At 39.1% G+C, this 19117-nt stretch overlaps 1 protein-coding gene across 1 annotated transcript; it reads right to left on the bottom strand.

The window, feature by feature from the left end:
* Positions 1-14995: 14995 nt before the first annotated feature.
* LOC140860569 (uncharacterized) lies at positions 14996-15475 on the bottom strand. The gene has a single exon (XM_073263573.1). It carries the CDS (start codon positions 15473-15475, stop codon positions 14996-14998), a length of 480 nt encoding a protein of 159 aa, XP_073119674.1.
* Positions 15476-19117: the final 3642 nt, after the last annotated feature.

The raw sequence follows: 19117 nt of genomic DNA, 5'->3' as shown, positions 1-19117 counted from the left end.
ATAGAAAGAATTGGAGCACTGGTCAGTCTCCTCTTCAGATCAACAAAGCTAGCCTCACAATCTGTAGTCCAGACAAAAGGCGCATTCTTCTGAGTCAGCTGGGTAATAGGCTTGGCAATAGATGAGAAACCCTCGATGAAACGACGGTAATAACCAGCTAAACCCATGAAGCTTCGGATCTCAGGTACTGATGTCGGTCTAGGCCAATTCATAACCGCTTCGATTTTGCTGGGATCGACAAAATCCCATCTTCAGAAATAATATGACCGAGAAAGACAACTCGATCTAACCAAAATTCGCATTTCGATAGCTTGGCAAACAACTGCTCAACTCGCAAAATCTGCAAGACGATTCTCAAGTGCTCTGCATGGTCAGTACGGTTCTTCGAGTAGATAAGAATATCATCGATGAAAATAATGACGAACTCATCTAAATAACGCTGAAAGATACGGTTCATCAAACCCATAAAAACAGCTGGAGCGTTAGTCAAACCGAACGACATGACTATAAACTCAAAGTGACCATACCTCGTTCTGAATGCGGTCTTAGGAACATCTTCCTCTCGCACTCTCAGCTGATGGTAGCCTGACCTCAGATCAATCTTAGAGTAGACAGAAGAACCCTGCAGTTGATCGAACAAGTCATCTATTCGGGGTAAAGGATACCTGTTCTTAACTGTAGCCTGATTCAATTGACGGTAGTCGATACAGAGCCGCATAGAACCATCCTTCTTCCGAACGAATAGAACAGGAGCACCCCAAGGCGATACACTAGGTCTGATGTATCCCTTGGCAATCATATCCTCAAGCTGCTCCTTCAACTCTCTCAATTCAACAAGTGCCATACGATAAGGAGCTTTTGAAATAGGTTGAGTACCTGGCACTAAGTCAATGCTGAATTCAACCTCTCGAATGGGTGGCAATCCAGGAACATCTTCCGGAAACACATCAGCAAAATCTCTAACCACTGGTAAGTCAACCAAAGCTGGGCTAGATTTCAGTACATCAACCTCATAAACCAAAAATCCTTCTGCACCTCTCTGTAACAAACGAGTCATAGATAACACTGAAATCAAAGGAATTCTAGATCGAGAACCCTTACCAAAGAATTTCCACTCGTCTGCCATTTCAGGTCTGAACCTGACAACTTTCAGAAAACAATCAACTGTTGCCCTGTACTTGGTCAAAGCATCTATACCGACAATACAATCAAAATCTGACAACCCAAGCACAATACAGTCGAATTCTAACAAATTCCCCTCGAAACAAAGTTCACAGTTCCTGACTAGTCGGACAGAAACAATTCCTCCACCCAAAGGTGAAGTAACAGCTACTACTGTAGGCAACAATTCAGTTGGCAAAGCATGCAATAACACATATTTCTCAGAGATAAAGGAATGGGAAGCACCTGTATCTATCAAGACATGAGCAGAATGACCGAAAATCGAACAGTTACCTGCTATGACATCGTCAGGTGCTGCCTGAGCCTGATCCTCTGTCAATGCAAAGACTCGTGCTTGCTGTCTCGGAGGCTGATTTTCACTAGAGCTACCTCCCTGTCTGTTCTGCTGTTGCTGGGTTTGGAAAGAGTGCACTGCAGACGACTGCCTCTCCGGCTGAGCTGCAGGTCTAGACGAACTCCCACTCTGAGCTCTATCTCTATTACGTTGAGGGCACACTTTAGAGAAGTGTCCTGGTTGCTGACATGTGTTACAATTGCCGAAGACTCCCACACACTGATCCGGTGAGTGTCTTCCTTCACACTTGCTGCAGTACAAGGATGATGACCCAGAACTCGGTCCTGAACCGAATTGCTTCGAACCACTGGAACTGGACGAACTGTTCCCCTATCTCTTGAACTGTTTACCTCTTGCCTTGTACTGATCCTTTCTGTTTCCCCCACTGTTTCCACCTTCATACCTCTGCTGCTGGTTCTGATGTTGAGGTGACTGATTCTGGTACTGAGATGGTTGGTTCTGATACTGCCTCTGCTGCTGAGGTGCCCCCTGATTACCTCTTTGCCTCCACAAGCCTGCTTCTGCTCCCTTTGCGTAATTCATGGCATCCGCAAAGTTGCTAGGCCTGTTGGTGTTAACCAACATGAAGACATCGGGGTTCAACCCGTTGATGAACTGATCTGCCTTAGCTTCTTCATCTCCGGCAATTAGCGGTGCAAAACACAACAGACTATCGAACTTAGCCATGTACTCTTCAATGTTCAGATTCCCTTGCCTCAGATTTGCAAACTCTGCTCCCTTATCCTTACGATACGAGATAGGGAAAAACCGCTTATAAAACTCAGATTTAAAAAGAGTCCAAGTAACCTCTGTACCTCTACTCTCAAATGCTTTCTTTGTCATGATCCACCAGCTCTTAGCACCACCACGCAGCTGATGAATTACTAACCTGATTCGGCGGTCTTCTGTGTAGTCAATGGAATCAAACAACTGATCCATATCATCCAACCAACTCTCACAGTCAACTGGATTTTCTGAACCCATCAACAATGGCGGATTGAACGACTGAAACCTCTTCAGCAAGGTTTCCATAGGAGTCACTGAAGCATCCAACTGATCAACCTCAGTGCTAGCTTGCTCAGTCGCAGGGATAACTGGTGGTGTGTTTCTGTTTATCACTCGATGAGGACCCATCTGATAATCAAAGGTTAGCACACGAGATATCTCAATCGCTACCATCAGTGCCCTTACAACCGCTTGGAATACCGAATACCAGTCGAGAACAGAAACAGTTATATCTCAAGTAGATCATGCTTTATTAATTTAAATCACACAACCATGTAATTCAAATAATGCTCAAACAATAAAGCATGCTCGCATGGAATTAAGTACACAATTAAATAATTCAAACACATGCGAGGAGTCATTGCACACAGACTCGATCTACCCCGCTCACTCTAGTTCGACCAAGAATCTTAATGCTCTGATACCACTTAATGTGAGACCTCGATTCTAAACCACTAATCTCGGATTAAACAACAATTAAGCGAACAAGAATCCAAGAGTAAAACAATTCAAAGTTTTTTTTTTTTTAAACGCCGCGCGCCCGCGCGAGGAACCAAGCTCGCGCGTGCGCGGGCTTCAACAACCGAGACCAACCAAAGGCTCGCGCCCGCGCGAGGTACCAAGCTCGCGTGCGCGCGGGCAAACAATTCAGAGGCCCAATGGAGGCCTTGCGCGCGCGCGAGGAACGCCTCGCCCGCGCGCGGAAGGCTTGGGCAGAAAATGCTCAGGCTGCAGAAAATAAAGAAAGGATTCCGCGCTTGGTCCGACATGCCTTCAAATACATATGCAATAACAGGGTGTAGGGAAACATGCCATAACAAGTCATGCTTTCAGAAGTCCTAAAAACAACCAGAAGTCTAAATCGATACAACAACAACAGACTTCGATTTTGGATTACAATCCGAATACAAACTAATTCGAATAACAAAACATATCATGTTTGAGTTCTAACATGCTTCAATCTTAAACTAGATAAACATGCTAATTCGACTTCTAGACCGAGTCTCACTTTTACTACTTTCCCTCGAAGCTAACCATGCCTCTTCTGACTTGTTCCTGCCCCACCTGATGCCAAGTACACATACAAAACAAAGCAACAGCCGGATAACCGGTGAGAACGACATTTCCAGTAAAAGCAACATAACAAGTAATACAAGTAACAAACATGCTTTCAATACAATAACGAAATCAATAACATCGTAATCAAATGCATGTCTTTAAACAGGGATATCAAATCTGATAACGAGGGATTGCTGCTGTGCCTTTGGGATCCCGAGGATAAGATCACGTAAACAACTCACCGACTCTCCCAATCGAGGTGGTGCCACGTATCTCACTCCTCTAGACTTTGAGCAACTATAATGAGTATGCTAGCACCAGACGAAACGACTACGACCTGGGCCACTCAATCATAGTTCCCAAACGTCTAAACAAAAAGGGCAGTTCTGCCCGCTGAAACAAGATTGGCTCAAGATGAATGTATAACAGAAACATAAAACATAATCCTTTTAACAAAAACCAATACAATCAAACAATACACAAGTTCCTCATGCTAGAACAAGTGTAGATGCAAGTATGAGATTTCAAAAGGGAAAACTCGAGAACCACAGTCCCGAGTATGCTATCCCGCTACGATGACTGCTTTTACCTTTCAATGCAGTAGCTCCAACTCTGGATAAGCTACAAAGAGATTGTATAAACAACTACACAATCTAACAACAACAAGGCAACGGTTCAAGGAAAACTCTTTATATCGTTCTTCGTCCAATTCTCTGAAACGATCAAACAGCTGCTAGTTCTGGGCTTGACAACTCCAAACGAATCTGTTCAGATACAAGAGATGATTGATCAATAACCACGATCAACTTCCAAGCCAAGTTCAAACTCAAAAATGGTTCAAAATCTCCAAAAACTCAAACCGACGGCATAACGGCTATAACTGAACAAACCGGCAACGCAGACAGCAGTTCAATACTGATAACAACTCAATTCAATGCTAATACAACAACAACAAGACAAACCCAACAAATCTCAAAACCAAGATTTTCGAAAATGGCTTCCAAAAATCATAACAAATCCGAACGTCGCTCTATTTCAAAACTGACGGATAATAAACGATCAGAACTCTGTAGAGAACAACATACTAGAATCTAGAACTATTCTAACAACATCCAAAAACTAGAATGTATCCGATCGTAGAAAAACTTACGATATAACAGAGCTCTCACTGCTGTGATCGATAATCTGCCTTCAGAAATAAATTCCAACGGCAGGATCGAGCTTGGAATGAAATCACAAAGCTTGGAAACTCATTTGGGTGCCTACAATGGAGGGAGACAGCTTGGAGGAAGATGGAGGAGACTTCTCAACTTAAATATAAGTGTAGATAATATATAAAACTCAAAATTTGTGTTTTAGTCCCTAAAATTCCAAAATTTGCAAAAAGGACCCTGATCAAAATCCAGTCGGCTCGTGAACTCTGCAATCTCCGATTAACTCAAATAAACTCATTTAAGATAAAAACGGGGCGTTACACACCCCGAATGAGTGTGTAGGTGAGTTGTTGTAGTGACTTGGCCCCGGGATCCCAACTGAGTTCCGATTGATATTTCGATTATCTGACTTGATAGTCCCGAGTTTTTGAAGTCATGCATACATTCATTCTCTTTTGAGTTATTGATGATTGTTACTTTTCGATATGAAATGTTTAACTGATATTGTATGCCCGTCTCTTTTACTTAGAAATTATATTGCTAACCGGTTTATCCGGCTGTTGTTTTTGTTTGTATGTGTACTTGGCAACAGGAGGATCAGGAGCAGGACCGAAACGTTTGGGTTAGCTCGGGGTGAGATGATAGAAGTGAGACACCGTGTCTTAGGGTTGTGTCCTTTGAACTTGTGTCGTTTTGTTTAGTCCGACATATCCTATTGTCTAACTTGTATTGTTAATATCTCGTTTTGTTGGTGTTTCGAACTCGTTATTTCATGTATTAACCTTGGTTGCTTAGATTATCGCTTTGAGCTTGTGGATTTAATAATTTCTTGTCCAGGCTTCATCAACCCGAGAGGCATGCGCGGGCGCGCCGCCTTGTGCAGCTCTTAGTGTTCTGTCCGAGAGCTGTGCGCGGGCGCACGAGGATTATCGCGTGGGCGCGCGTGGCTGGCAGTGAGTGACACGCGAGCATGCCTGAGGTTGGCGCGGGCGCGCGTGAGAAAAAAAATTTTGATTGTTTTTCCGCGGCTCTTATTTTTTGATTTTGTTGAATTCTTCGAGATTAGTGGATTAGAAATGGGGTATCACAATAGAGTTCGCTTATAACAATAACTATCATCGTAGTATTGGCATGGTGCCATTCAAAGCTTATATTGTCACCGTTGTCGAACTCCTTTATTTTGGGACGAGGAATGGGAATGATGGGTTGAAGGATCGGAATTGATCCAGCATATTGTGGACAAAGTTGAATTAATCAAGAAAAGGATCAAGACTGCACAAGACAAGTAGACTAGTTATGCTAACACCAAACGCATACCATTGAATTTTGAGGTGGGAGAGCATATATTTCCGCGAGCATCGCCTTTTTCGAGATTTGATGAGACTTTGTTTGAAGAGAAAGTTAGCTCTTAGATTTATTGGTCCATTAGAGATACTCGAGAAGATTGGAGATGTGGCATATCATTTGGCGTTACCACCGTATCTCTCTAGCATTCACAATGTGTTTCAGGCATCTTTATTCCGTCAATATATTGCAGATGAGTCGCACATTCTACATCCGATCGAGGTTTAGCTAGAACACAATTTGTCGTACGTAGAAATAACACTTAGAATTATTGACAGAAAAAAAAGGTACTTCGGAATAAATGCATTCCTCTAGTTATGGTTTAGCGGCAACAACGAGGCACAAAGAAAGCGACTTGGGAGTTAGAAAGTCGTATGCATTCTGAGCATCCGGATTTGTTTTGATTGTATTCGTTTTCCTTTGAGCAGTTCAGTTGTATTTTGAACTTGCAGTGTTATTTGTAATAATAAGGTTTTTTAGTGATGTTTTGTTCTGAGTATCCTAATTTGGACTTCAAGGACGAAATCTCATATGTTGGGGAGAATATAGTAGCCCGACTCCTAATTAAGTTAATCTACTGCCAAACATTAATAAGGGTTTCTCAATTGAGTTTAAAGAGTTGGAAATCGGATTCAGCACAATAAAAAATGGTTCCGAGGGTTTCTAGTTTTGGAATAGTTCGGAAGTTCCTAAGAGAAGTTTGGAAGCATGGAACTGGTTCGGAAGCTAGTGTTGTTTATTCAGAAGTACCAAGTAGTTTGGAAGTAACGAGCATTTTGGAAGCACAGAACTGCAGATTGGAAGCTCCGAATCTAGTTGCGGTCAGGCAAGTATGGTTTTCGATTGGCTGATTGGACATGACAGAGATCGGAAGTTCCAAACTAAAGTTTGGAAGATCCAAACGTTGTCGGCAGCTGTGTTATCCAATGAAAGGACATGTGTTCGAAAGGGCGATCATAAGTTCTAAAGTGCATTCGGAAGCTCCGAACGGTGGATCGGACGTTCCGATCGAAGTCCATATATAGGGGCCGAGAGCCTCATTTTCTTCACAAAATTTCCAAGTTTCTATGTCATTTCTAGTCGAATTTTAAGGGTTTTCGGGCATCGTATTCGAGGGCTAGATGGTGACAAAGCGCTACCGGGATCATAGTAGCATTGTGCCTTGAGTTTAGGGCAATCATCATCAAAGAATTGACTACGGACACAGGTATGTCGCTAGACTCTGATTAACTTCAGTGAGTAGCTATTAGTCTAATTAAGGTTTTTAGTAGAAATTTAGTGATATGTTATTGAATGCTTATAAGCATGGACTAGAGAGCCAGTATCACTAGGTTGCTTATTCTGAGGTACGGACGTACTATCCGAGATACCTTGTTTGAGTATGCATGTGCTATGTTTTCATGGTTTATATGGCATGACTTATGTGCATTTATTATGTCACGATTATTATACTACATGCATTATCACGTTGAGCATATACCTTGATATTACCAGTAGAGAGGTTGCCCAGCTCGAGGTTTTGTGGATGGATTTCATGGATTTGGGTCCGACTATTCCATGTTTTTCTTATGGTATGGGAGTATCTTCTGATGCGACGGTCTAGTTTACAACATACCATGACGTCATTTGTGAGCAAAAGTTTTTTATCATGATAGATTTCCGGTACCCGTTCATTTGAATTTATCATTCATATCATGTGTATACTCATACTTTCGTACTAAACATTGTTAGCTTGCATCCTCGATTTTGGTCCTGGACACCCCATTCTACGGTGCAGGACTTAGGTTGGATGGACCGGGAGGTAGAGGACGTTAAGCTGCATCAGGATGAATTTTACTGTACCATGTTTCCATTTTTGTGGGATTTAGTATTACTTTCGATGGGGTTGTATAACATTTATCAATATTTGCATTGGGGCCGGTTGTATTCTTGCTGGCAGTTTTAGTTGAATTAATTAAGTTTTCGCTGGTTTATGTTGATATTGTGTTTAAGTTATTTTGCATGCTTAAGATTTTTTTAGTTAGTGGTTTTGGGACATGTCACTGTTGCGTATTTTCTTGCTCGCAAGTGCACGATGTCAAGATTTAATATTTAGTGAGTAGTAGACAATTATATATGAGATTTTTCAAACTTAAATAAATTAACCAAGAAAATTAATAAACAATTAACAAACTTGAGAGAAAATCAATGAGAGAAAATATCTAGAGGTTTTGATTTCATTTAGTTTTAACAACAACTACTTCTAATTAATTTATATTCATGAATTCCACTCGTTTAATAGCCAAGAACACTTTATTATTTCTATTCCCCTTCCCCAAGTAAAAAATAGAATGTATCAACTAAGCTTTAAATCCAATATCCCTATTTAAAATCTAAGATTACTCATATGTGATAAACGATGTTCTTACACAATCTCTGTTAAAGTTATACGCCTCCCGAACTATATAAACATTAACAATGTATTTTCTAATGGTCCTATTCAAAATCCCCTCTCTCGAGTTCCGGATTTCAAATAAATATAACACTTCAATTACTGATCAAGTATTTGAAAGACAATTATCAAATCTAGAAAACACAATTAAAATAGAGGAATTCAATCAAATAAATCAAAAGGTCATAAAAGTCGTCTTGACTAAGCTACATCAACCCTATAGAATTAAAGATTTAGTTCATGATACAAACTAAACAAAAATAAATAATGTTTAGGAGTTTAGACATCAATATTAAGAATTTAATAAGAGAAGAGAAAGAAGAACGAATCCAAAGTAGCGTCTTTGTCCCCAGATTGCGCCATTTTTGTCTTCGTCTTTGATCCTCTTGTGTCGTTCTCTTCTCCAACGTGCAGCCCTTGTTCTCTCTCATTTTTCTCTTGTTGTGCATGTGTTTTGTGCGTCTGATTCCCCCTGTGTTGTTCGTCTATTCTCTCTCCTTATAGTGTCCAATCTTCTCTTTTTATATGTCCTTGAAACCAACCAAATAAAGCCCGAAAAAATCGAGAGTGTCAAAATTCCAAAAATTTGCTCAATTTTCGCGCAGGCAGCCCTGCAGTGCTTCCAGTTAGTGCTGTAGCGCTTAAGTTTCGAATTTCCAAGCGCTGCAGCTCTTCCTTGAGGCGCTGCAGCTCTTCCACTTGTGTCTATCATGCAGTATTCTTGAAAAAATCATATCCGGAGTTCTAACCGTTGGATTGAGATGAAATTTGGACAGCAACTTTATAACATCTTATACTACATTCTGAACGGTGAGATCATATTTGGATCCCTTTGGCATCTCCGATAATTTTTGAATGTTTGCGGCTTTGTTATTCCTTCTTTCGGCTCTTCTCGGTACTTAACTTCCAATCCTTGCATATCATAAAAACAACAAACAAATATGCATAAAACCGCTCGATACATCACAAAATCCAAGTTAAATCATATGTTAATTAAATGCATAAAATACACTTATCAAATTCCACCAAACTTGGAATTTTTCTAGTCCCGAGCAAAACAATAATGTGTAATACAATCGGCCTCCGAATTTTATGTTACAAGATTCAATCCACATATCGGCTAATTTTCTCAAGATTTCTTGTGTGTGTGTGATTTTTCATTCTCATCTTCCCACCTAACTTTTGATAAAATGATGTAATCCGTAAGCTTCATAAAATCATTAACTTCACCCTCAAGTTTCAAAATGCAATCAACCAAGTTCAACATTTATTTGCATAAATCAAAAGGACTTTTTCGATTAAATTTTAGGTTCAAGCAAATTAAGCAGGAGATAAGTATCCAGATATGTATCAAATAAAATACAACTCAGAATTCAAGAAAAGAGATTGGATCATATCAGATTAGGCAGTATTGAGAGCTAAAATATTACTTGCATTACATTGCCAGATATTTATCTTGGCTTCTTTCTATTTCATACATTCTCCATCTTCTTTCCTTTTATTTGGACTAGAATTTCAATCCATTTTTTTTCAAGGCCTCGCCTCACCTTATTTTCTCCGCCATTACACTTTTTCTTTGAAATTTTTAGATACTCAACTTGATTTGTACTTCCAAGAATATAGAATGTCTAAAAAGGCTTAATTGATTCAAAAACTTGTAAATCACTTCTATGTTCGTAAAAATCTACCTCAGTTTCAAGCAAAAATCACAAGAGTTAAAAATCAATTCCTCTAATCCACATCACAAATCCACATAATTGTTTTCTAATTGCTAAGAGTATCGAAATTCATGGCATTCGTGCATATGAGTGAGAACTCAAGATTAAATATAGCTAACACTGATTTTTCAGCATAAAAATTATTTTCATCGTAGGCCAACACATTTACAACATCATGCCTTTAACTCAAACTAACTCATCAATTTTTTTAAAATTTTCACACCCCCGAATTTAAATATGTGCATTGTCCTCAATGTACAGTATTAAATAAAAACAAGGACACGTACTCGATACCTTCTTAATCATCCACTAATCTTCTTTAGGGGTGGCGCCTAAACTCTTGCAGCTTCACACTTTTTACCTACACAACTCAAAATTATTATTGATCTCTAGTCTCCTCATGCACAAAAATAAAATAAAAAAAATAAAAAAAACTAAATTAAAATAAAAAATAACTCAAATAAAGGATACTAGCTTGGGTTGCCAGCCAAGAAGCGCTTAGTTTAAAGTCCATAACCCGACTATACTCCCATTCTAGTCCGTTTCCACTTTGTTGGAGGTTTTTTCCTTCTCTTTCACCCTCCAAACATACTCAATAATCTTCTTGAACTTGGATTTCTTTTTCTTCTTCTTTTTATTTGGCACCGACAAATCTTTCTCCCTTGGCAATTCTACAACACTAACAACTTTGCGACAACTTTCTATCCTTTTTGCTTGTTCGATCATGAAAACCTTCTCAATGGATGGACTTTCTCCCTTGGCAATTCTACAACACTAACAACTTTGCGACAACTTTCCATCCTTTTTGCTTGTTCGATCATGAAAACCTTCTCAATGGATGGATTTTTAGCCTCCTTGAATAAATTAAAAATAACTTTCTCACCTTCTACGCTCATCGTCAGCTCACCTTTCTTGAAATCTATCTTGGATTTAGCAGTAGCCAAGAACGGTCTCTTCAATATCAATGGCATATTTCCATCGTCTTCCATATCTAGCACAACAAAATCCGCAAGAAAAATAAGTTTGTCAATTTTTACCAGAACATCCTCGATAATTCCACGCGGGTATTTGATAAATCTATCGGCTAGCTGCAATGCGATTGTCGTGGGCTTCACCTCGCCAAGTCTTAAGCTACTAAAAGCAGACAAAGACTATAAATTAATACAAGATCCTAGATCACATAATGCTTTATTAAAATTATAAGAACCAACTGAAACGACCCTCTAACCTCTAATATTTAATAGATATTAAAATAATTCAAAATTTTCAAGAAAAATTAAAATTTCGGCATGACATTTTTAAAACATTTACAAATCACCTGTCTCAACCAGCACACAAAAGACTGAAATAAACGAGGCAAAAGACTAAACAAGGAAACGAGCGAGAATTTAAAATGGAAACAGTTCAAGGTTTGAGATTGCCAAAATTTAACAAACAAATGTTTAACATGCCAACAAAACTGATCTAGAAGTTCTTAAATTTACATCTAACCAATATAAAAAATAAAAGACATCAAAAATATCTGTTTAATTAACATATGCGAAAGACTAGCATAGGTCGGAGGAATGTGCCAAGCCCGCATCGCATTCAAATCAGGAGTCATGCCCCTCGATCTCATCGAAAGCCTAACCTGCACCAAGAAAAGTAGTGAGCCTAAAGACTCAATAAGTATAAAACATGTAATAACGGAGAATACATAATACATGCACACGACTTTTAAAATAACTATACTCAAAATAGTTTGAAAATTTCCTCGGAAAAATGCTTGAAATTAAAAGAAGATTAGACTTGGAACATTAAAGAAATCGCATGCAATAAACTCACTCAACTTTAACTCAAACTCACGCTTGAAACTTTAACATTACTTATGCCTTTAAACATAAAATTTCATAAACTTTAACTTTATCATGTCTTTAAGCATAAACTTTCATAAAATTTAACTTTAAACTTTCCTCTGTGAATTTAGATCCTCGATTGTGACCCTTTATGTTTTGTTCGATCAATGGCTACAGTACTATGCCGGCAAGGAAGCCAAGATTTCTCCCGGAATCACATTGCCCCTCTATGGTAAGGAAACCAAGATTTCTCCCGGCCCCTTATTACACGTCTGGTTGTTAAGGGAACTGAGATTTCTCACGACCCCTCCTAAAATGTCTGGTTGGTAAAGAAACCAAGATTTCTCCCGGTCCCTCCTTACATGTTGGGTTGGTAAGGAAACCAATATTTCTCCCTGCCCCTCCTTACACGTCTGGTTGGTAAGGAAACCAAGATTTCTCCCGACCCATCCTCACGTCTAACGTCACAATAAAATTTTCTCATTCAAAAGATTCGCTTTAACACAACTTCAAACTTTTACTTTACTCAACAAGTAAAAAAGTCTTGTATCCAACTTGTTTAAAAACTTACTCAACTCAAATGAAAATTTCTTTGAAATCAATCACTCAAATACTCAACTTTGAAGTAGAAAACATGCTTTAAATCAAGGAAAAATAATGGTTAAGTGGTTGCCCCTAGGCTAGACTAATCAACCACAACTCCCTTTCTCCTCAACCAATTCTCATCACAAGTGTTCAAATCGAAAAATCCATAACTCGGCCTTTCCTTAATCGAATTGACTTTCTCTTGAACCGACACCCTCTACACACCCTGATCTATCTTAACTTCCCATGCCAACCCAAGCAGCCCAAACAAAATGGATTTTCGAGCAAAAACTAAGCTCAACAAAAATCTGCCCAACCACCTTAACATAAATCACCCTTAATCTATCCAAAACATAACCGAATGACTCCAAAATTGAAATGACATGTTCAACATATCCTAGACATGAACTAAATCTGATCCACACCCTATCCAGACCTCTTAATCCAATCCACCAAAACCGAACTCTAGAGGAAAATCCAAGGGACGTAAAAAATCTGCACAAGTCCACTACTATCTTAACCCTTATGAACTCTTAACCGATTGAATTTCCCAACTTGCAGTCTACAAACCAATTCTATTAACGTCAAATTTTTAGCCGACCTTCTCCAACTAGGACACCCCCTACACATGGCCTCACTTCCAAACGCCCAAGCCATCATTTCCAGCCCTTCTAACCTTCTCATACCTCATTCAAGATACCATTTAGTCTCCAATTCAACTATCCTAGGCAGCCCTTAAGAATCATTCAACCAAAAATTTTGGAAATGAACACAAACACTCCAAGTAATGACCTGAAATTTTCGAGACACACTAGCACCTTCGAGATTCAAACAACACACATAACATAACACATTTCAACACCAAGAATTCATATTATTTTAAAAATATAGGAATGACCCCTACTGAAAATTGATGAAAATTTGAAATCCAAGCTCGAAATCCAAAAAATTCGAAATACATTAAGAAAATCATAGCACACATATAATAGCTTTACTTGGTGGCCAAGGAATGATTTATACTTGCCTTAATCTTCAAAATACACAAGAAATGGAGGCTGAAAATTCAAAATAACAATAGCCCTAGCTTTTTAGAGTCAAGCTCCGGTCGGTGAGGTGATGCTACGGCGGCGGCGCTAGGGTGGATGGAGGTGGTGGCTGACGGGTTTGGGTGAGAAATGGGGAGAGGGGCAGCGCTTGGAGAGGTGAAAACGAGGGGAAAAGATTTCTAATTAGTTGTGTTAGGGTTTGGGGAATAAAAATGTGTATATGTGTGTTTAAGTGCAAGTATATGTGTGTGTGTGTGTATAAAAGTCTTAAAAAGTGCTACTTTAATAACTTATAAAAGTTCTAATAGGTGTTTTACAACTCTTGCACTACTCACACCTATTCTCTTAAAATCCAAGTCAAGAATTGAAGGAAATAATTAAATCTCACTTGCCCCGAGTTCTAAGATGCTAAATTTTGGAATGTTCTAAAATAAACTCAAAAATACCATAAAGGCGATTTTGGTCACCCGAAAAATCATACAATCAAAATTTTATCTATTTTCCTTAGTTTCTCAAAAATTCAAATCTTGTGAAATTAGAAATTACCGCCAAAGTCCATCGTCACCTCATGCTGGAACCGGAAGCCACTGAACTCAGAAATTCTATGTAAATCAATGATTAAAAATTTTAATGTCACCAAGATAAATAAAATATTTAAATAATAAACAATATGATTAAAGTAATTTAAATAAAATAACTGAACATCTAAAAGTCATTTAAATAAATACACAAATGGAATTAAAAATCTTTAAAACAAATTGGACAATCAAAAGTGTTTAAATAAATAAGCTAGATATTTAAAATCACAATTTTGCTATCCTGCCCACTCACCGTGCCCACTTAATGTGCCCACCATGAGGTGGCACTCAACTATTGGATGTGATGAATTGTGCGTCCAATAGTTGAGTGTCACCTCATGGTGGGCACATTAGGTGGGCACGGTGGGTGGGCAGGATAGCAAAACTCTTTAAAATCATTTAAATAAATAAATAAGTGGGAAGTTTTAAGTTATTTTTAATAAGTAAGTTGTACAACTAAAATATTTTAAATAAGCAAGCTTAAACCTTTAAAATAATTTAAACAATTAAGTTGCACAAGAAAAATTATTTAAATAAATATATAAACATTTTCATAACAAATAAATCAAATAAATAAGTTAAATCAATTAAACTTAAAAATAATAATCATAATATTTATTTTATTTAATGCATGCAATTTAGTAGATTGAATTTTAGGCGCTACACCAATAGTGCAAGAAATCGTAAAACTCCTTGTATCATTTAGTTTCTGTGGTATCATCTTTTAAAGGATAGCACTGCACTTTTCAATCAGATTCACTGTCTCAAACTCTTCCAACTTCCGCTTCCTAGACATCATCTCCTTCAAGAATTTAGCAAAATTCGGCATTTTCTGCAAAAACATCGGAGAATTGAATGTTGATATGATATCAAGAAACTTGGCAAACTGTTCATCCAAAACTTTTTTCTTGAATCTTTGAGGATATGGAAGCTTTGTCTTAAACATGGGCTTCTGTTTAGGCTCATCCTTCGACTCCATATGCTTACTCTCACCAACTTCAGCTTCTTCACCTTTTTTCTCCGTCTCGACTTTAGAGTTAAACTCACTGACTCTAACTTCTTTTCCACTCCTCAACTCTATGGCCTTACAGTATTCTAATGGACTCACCTCAGTATTACTCGTGAAATGACCTCTATTGTGATCTATCAATGCATTCGCCAGCTTTCCAATTTGAGTCTCCAAAGATTTCATTGTAGCACCCATATTACTCACATGCATCTCCAAAAATATAAAGACGAGATTCTGTCATTACCATTCGTTTTCCAGACTTTGCAACAAAAGTACTAACTACGTCCTCCAAAGATGGCTTTCCTTGTAGCGACCCGACCCGGATCCACTACCTAATCAGAGTTAAGAGCATAATTAAGAATGCATTAAATAAAATCGCTGCGGAAGACTTAAATACAAGCATACCGGCAGAATACAACCGGTTAATCATCATCGATTTATACAAACCAATCGAATTTACATAGATAAAAACCTACAGCTAAATACTGCTGTCTTCAAGGTTGCTGGCTCCTCCAGGCTCCTGGTGCTCAATCCTGCACCTACATCTGCCCCGTCGAATAGGGTATCCAGATACACAGAAAATACTGAACGTGAGCTCTAAGCTCAATACGAAAGCACGGATAAACATACATATATGATGCATGCAAATGACAGGGTATCCATATCTGGGATAACTGTATACGAACTACTCAGACTGGCGCCTGGGATATAAGCTCGTCACATCGGGGTAGCTAACCACTATGTGCGACCACTCATTCCTGAATCACGAACGTGGACCACGGAGTCCTTTAAGTATCAGTACCTAAGGGTACTCGATATCAAACGTCCTAACATGGCTGAGCAACCCTAACTGGCTCATCTCGAAAGATATACCGATGTTCAGGCACAATATGATATGCACATACCGCATAACAATAATAACATGCAAACACATAAATGCAACATATAAGCATGCATATCCGCTGGCAATCTCAGTCAGTACTTACGTACCTTTCTAAGGCAGTCCTAGTAGTCTCAATCTAGGTTCCAAGCCTATCATCAAGTCTACAATGAAAATACCCATGCATCATTCAATAAGCTCTAAAAGCCTTAACTACGCTATTGCATACTCCTAAATAATTTAAGGAGACCATAGCTATACCTGCGTCCGTCGCCAGCCCACTGATGGCGACTATCCCGCAACTAGGGCACTCCCCTGCTGTAAATTCACAGCCTCGAACACGGCTCTACAGCACGAGCACTGCTCCGCCACTATGTCTGACTATACTAAAACAAGTATCCTACTCCAACTCTAGAATAAGAGTACCCAAAGCCTTAAAATAGGACCACGAGGGTGAAGGAGAGAATTCGAAATTGGCAAGAAATGAATGCCTCGGACCTTATATTTATAGGCATCGATCGGAACCTCCGATCCTTGATCGGAACGTCCGATCCTGCCATCGGAACTTCCGAACATCCTTATCTGCCACATGTCAAAATCTCACTGGTTGACTTCGGATAGGGGTGATCGGAGCTTCCGATCAATCACACGTCATGGATGACGTAATTCGATCGGAGCTTCCGATCGTTCATCGGAGCTTCCGATCACCTTCGGAGCATCCGATCCTAACTTCGGAGCTTCCGATCTGTCTGACCCTCCGGACCATTTCTGATCATTTTGGGTCTATTTCCGGGCTCCGTTAATCCATTTAGAAGTCTCCTTATTCACGTTTTACTAAATATAACATGATCACACGATAATTACTCATTATCGTTAATTCTGGATATGAGCCACTACATTCCCACCACCTTAAAAGGATTTCGTCCTCGAAATCTAAGGTAAACCTCGGGACTATAGTATAAACCATTCGTCCAATTCATTAGTAGTTCCGGTTCAAAACATTTGGTCAAATAACCTTCGACAATACCAAACCTCACTAAACCTGCAAGGTCTTTTCATTCACTGAACCACATCAGAACATAAACTCGATTTATAATTTGCACTGATTTCAAACTCGCACGCTTTTAACAATCACTCTGGAAATCACTGCCTTCTTATCAGCAATCCTGCAGGAATTGAGTATCACTGCTGACTATCGTCAGTTATCCATCGATAACCGCAACAACACGGCACCTTCGGTCCAAATTTTCGACTGTATCAGCCACACTGCCTACAAATCTTAGCGATGACACTCCTGCTAAGATCGTAACTAGCCATCAGCTAATCTCTAGACATGCACGAACTTCATCGCTGCCCACGATAAAACCAGGTACAACACATTGTATTTCACTTATCTAACGATAACATCGCATCCCTTGATGTTATCGCAAAGTTCTAAAACAAATTGATCTAGATTTGACTTTCGGTCAAACCCTAGATATCCTTTTTCCAAGAACTCATGTGAGTTACTCTTTATCACGAAAGATAAAATATTTCTTTCCAAAACAGTACCTTATGCGAATAGAAATGGAAACTACCGGCCACCAGTTTGCAAAGCAATCGCATCACGGCCACCACTCTAACCATCTGAAATCCTTAGACTGATTGCAATAAACCTTGATCTGAATCCCGCTATCGTAGATAGCATCTACTCAATCGTATTAGTCATCCTTCCATGGATAACAACAAAATCCTGACAATTCTTGGCGTCATAGTACGTACTTTCAGTACTCACTCTGCCCGATGAATGTTTCCCAAAGAACACCAACTAAGTAACCAGATGACAAAATTTTTATACACAATTTCTTGTCTAAATGTATCCTTCGAGGTCGTCGCCTCGAAATTCACTATCATCCTGCTGAAACTCCCAGATGGACTAACACCATCCTCAGCAGTAGTTTATATCAGATGCTTACTTCTATCTCGGAACCAGAGATAGTATCGACGAAAACAATTTCCATTTTATCCTGTTCCAGATAACCAAATCCTTGGCTCCCTAGCGGGGATAACCAAACTGATTCACCTTGATCCCGCACAAAATCTATCAATACTAGTGGCAATTACGTTATCTAACCCTCTCAATGACACAACATATCAAAATGCACTGGGATCTCAATGACAACAATCCTGCCAGACTCAGAAACACAAGTCTCAGCTATTGTTTCATCCCATGAAACAACTAATGCTAACCTGCTAATGTTCATTGAAATCCATGAGCACTTGTCGAATCGCCTCTCAACAACAAATCTTGAGAAATCTGCTGGAAGCACCCCAAACAAAACACTCTGACTAACAGTCTTCAAAATTCGTCCACTGAAAAACCTGGGACGATCACTGAATCATATTTCCGCAATTGAATAATTCATTGCTAACACTAAGCAATGCTCAGATCAAAATCCGTCACTGGTAGCCAAAGCAACGTTACCAACATCTACGATCACAAGAGCCAACTAATGATCACTTTCGTGATTTGCAAATTCCAAAAGTCTCGATTCCCGCATTCCTGGAGATCCCTTAGCGACTAAAGAATTTCCTAAATGCACGTGAATCGTTATATCAAAGCATACCATACTTAAAGTACCATTCCCAATAATTCTTGATTCACTATATCCCATCTGTACCGATTGGAATAATCTGATCAATCAAATCGATCTACTGTAGCTCTCGCCATGCCTGACGATATCAACCCTAATCAGACAATCACTGATCAATGAAACTATCATGGCTCGATCAATATCGATGATCTCACTTCCACACGTCCGCATATCCCAAATACTTGGAATCAAAAGAATCATAGCTGATTCAATCACTCATCTTTGACAGAGTCAGACGACAGTTACAAGTAGTCACTAGCGCTAAACATGCACCAGCCTAGACATACTATCACTGTCTATCTTCATCCAAGATGATCATAAGGA

This window comes from Henckelia pumila, chromosome 1 (genome assembly GCF_033568475.1).
Source record: "Henckelia pumila isolate YLH828 chromosome 1, ASM3356847v2, whole genome shotgun sequence".
NCBI lineage: Eukaryota > Viridiplantae > Streptophyta > Magnoliopsida > Lamiales > Gesneriaceae > Henckelia > Henckelia pumila.
Note: the sequence above shows the minus strand (reverse complement) of the source record. Positions and strands in the feature narration are given on the sequence as shown.

What these genes read in the sequence shown, in the direction of transcription:
- LOC140860569 (XM_073263573.1), bottom strand. Translation starts at nt 15,475, where the DNA reads ATGGGTGCTACAATGAAATCTTTGGAGACTCAAATTGGAAAGCTGGCG.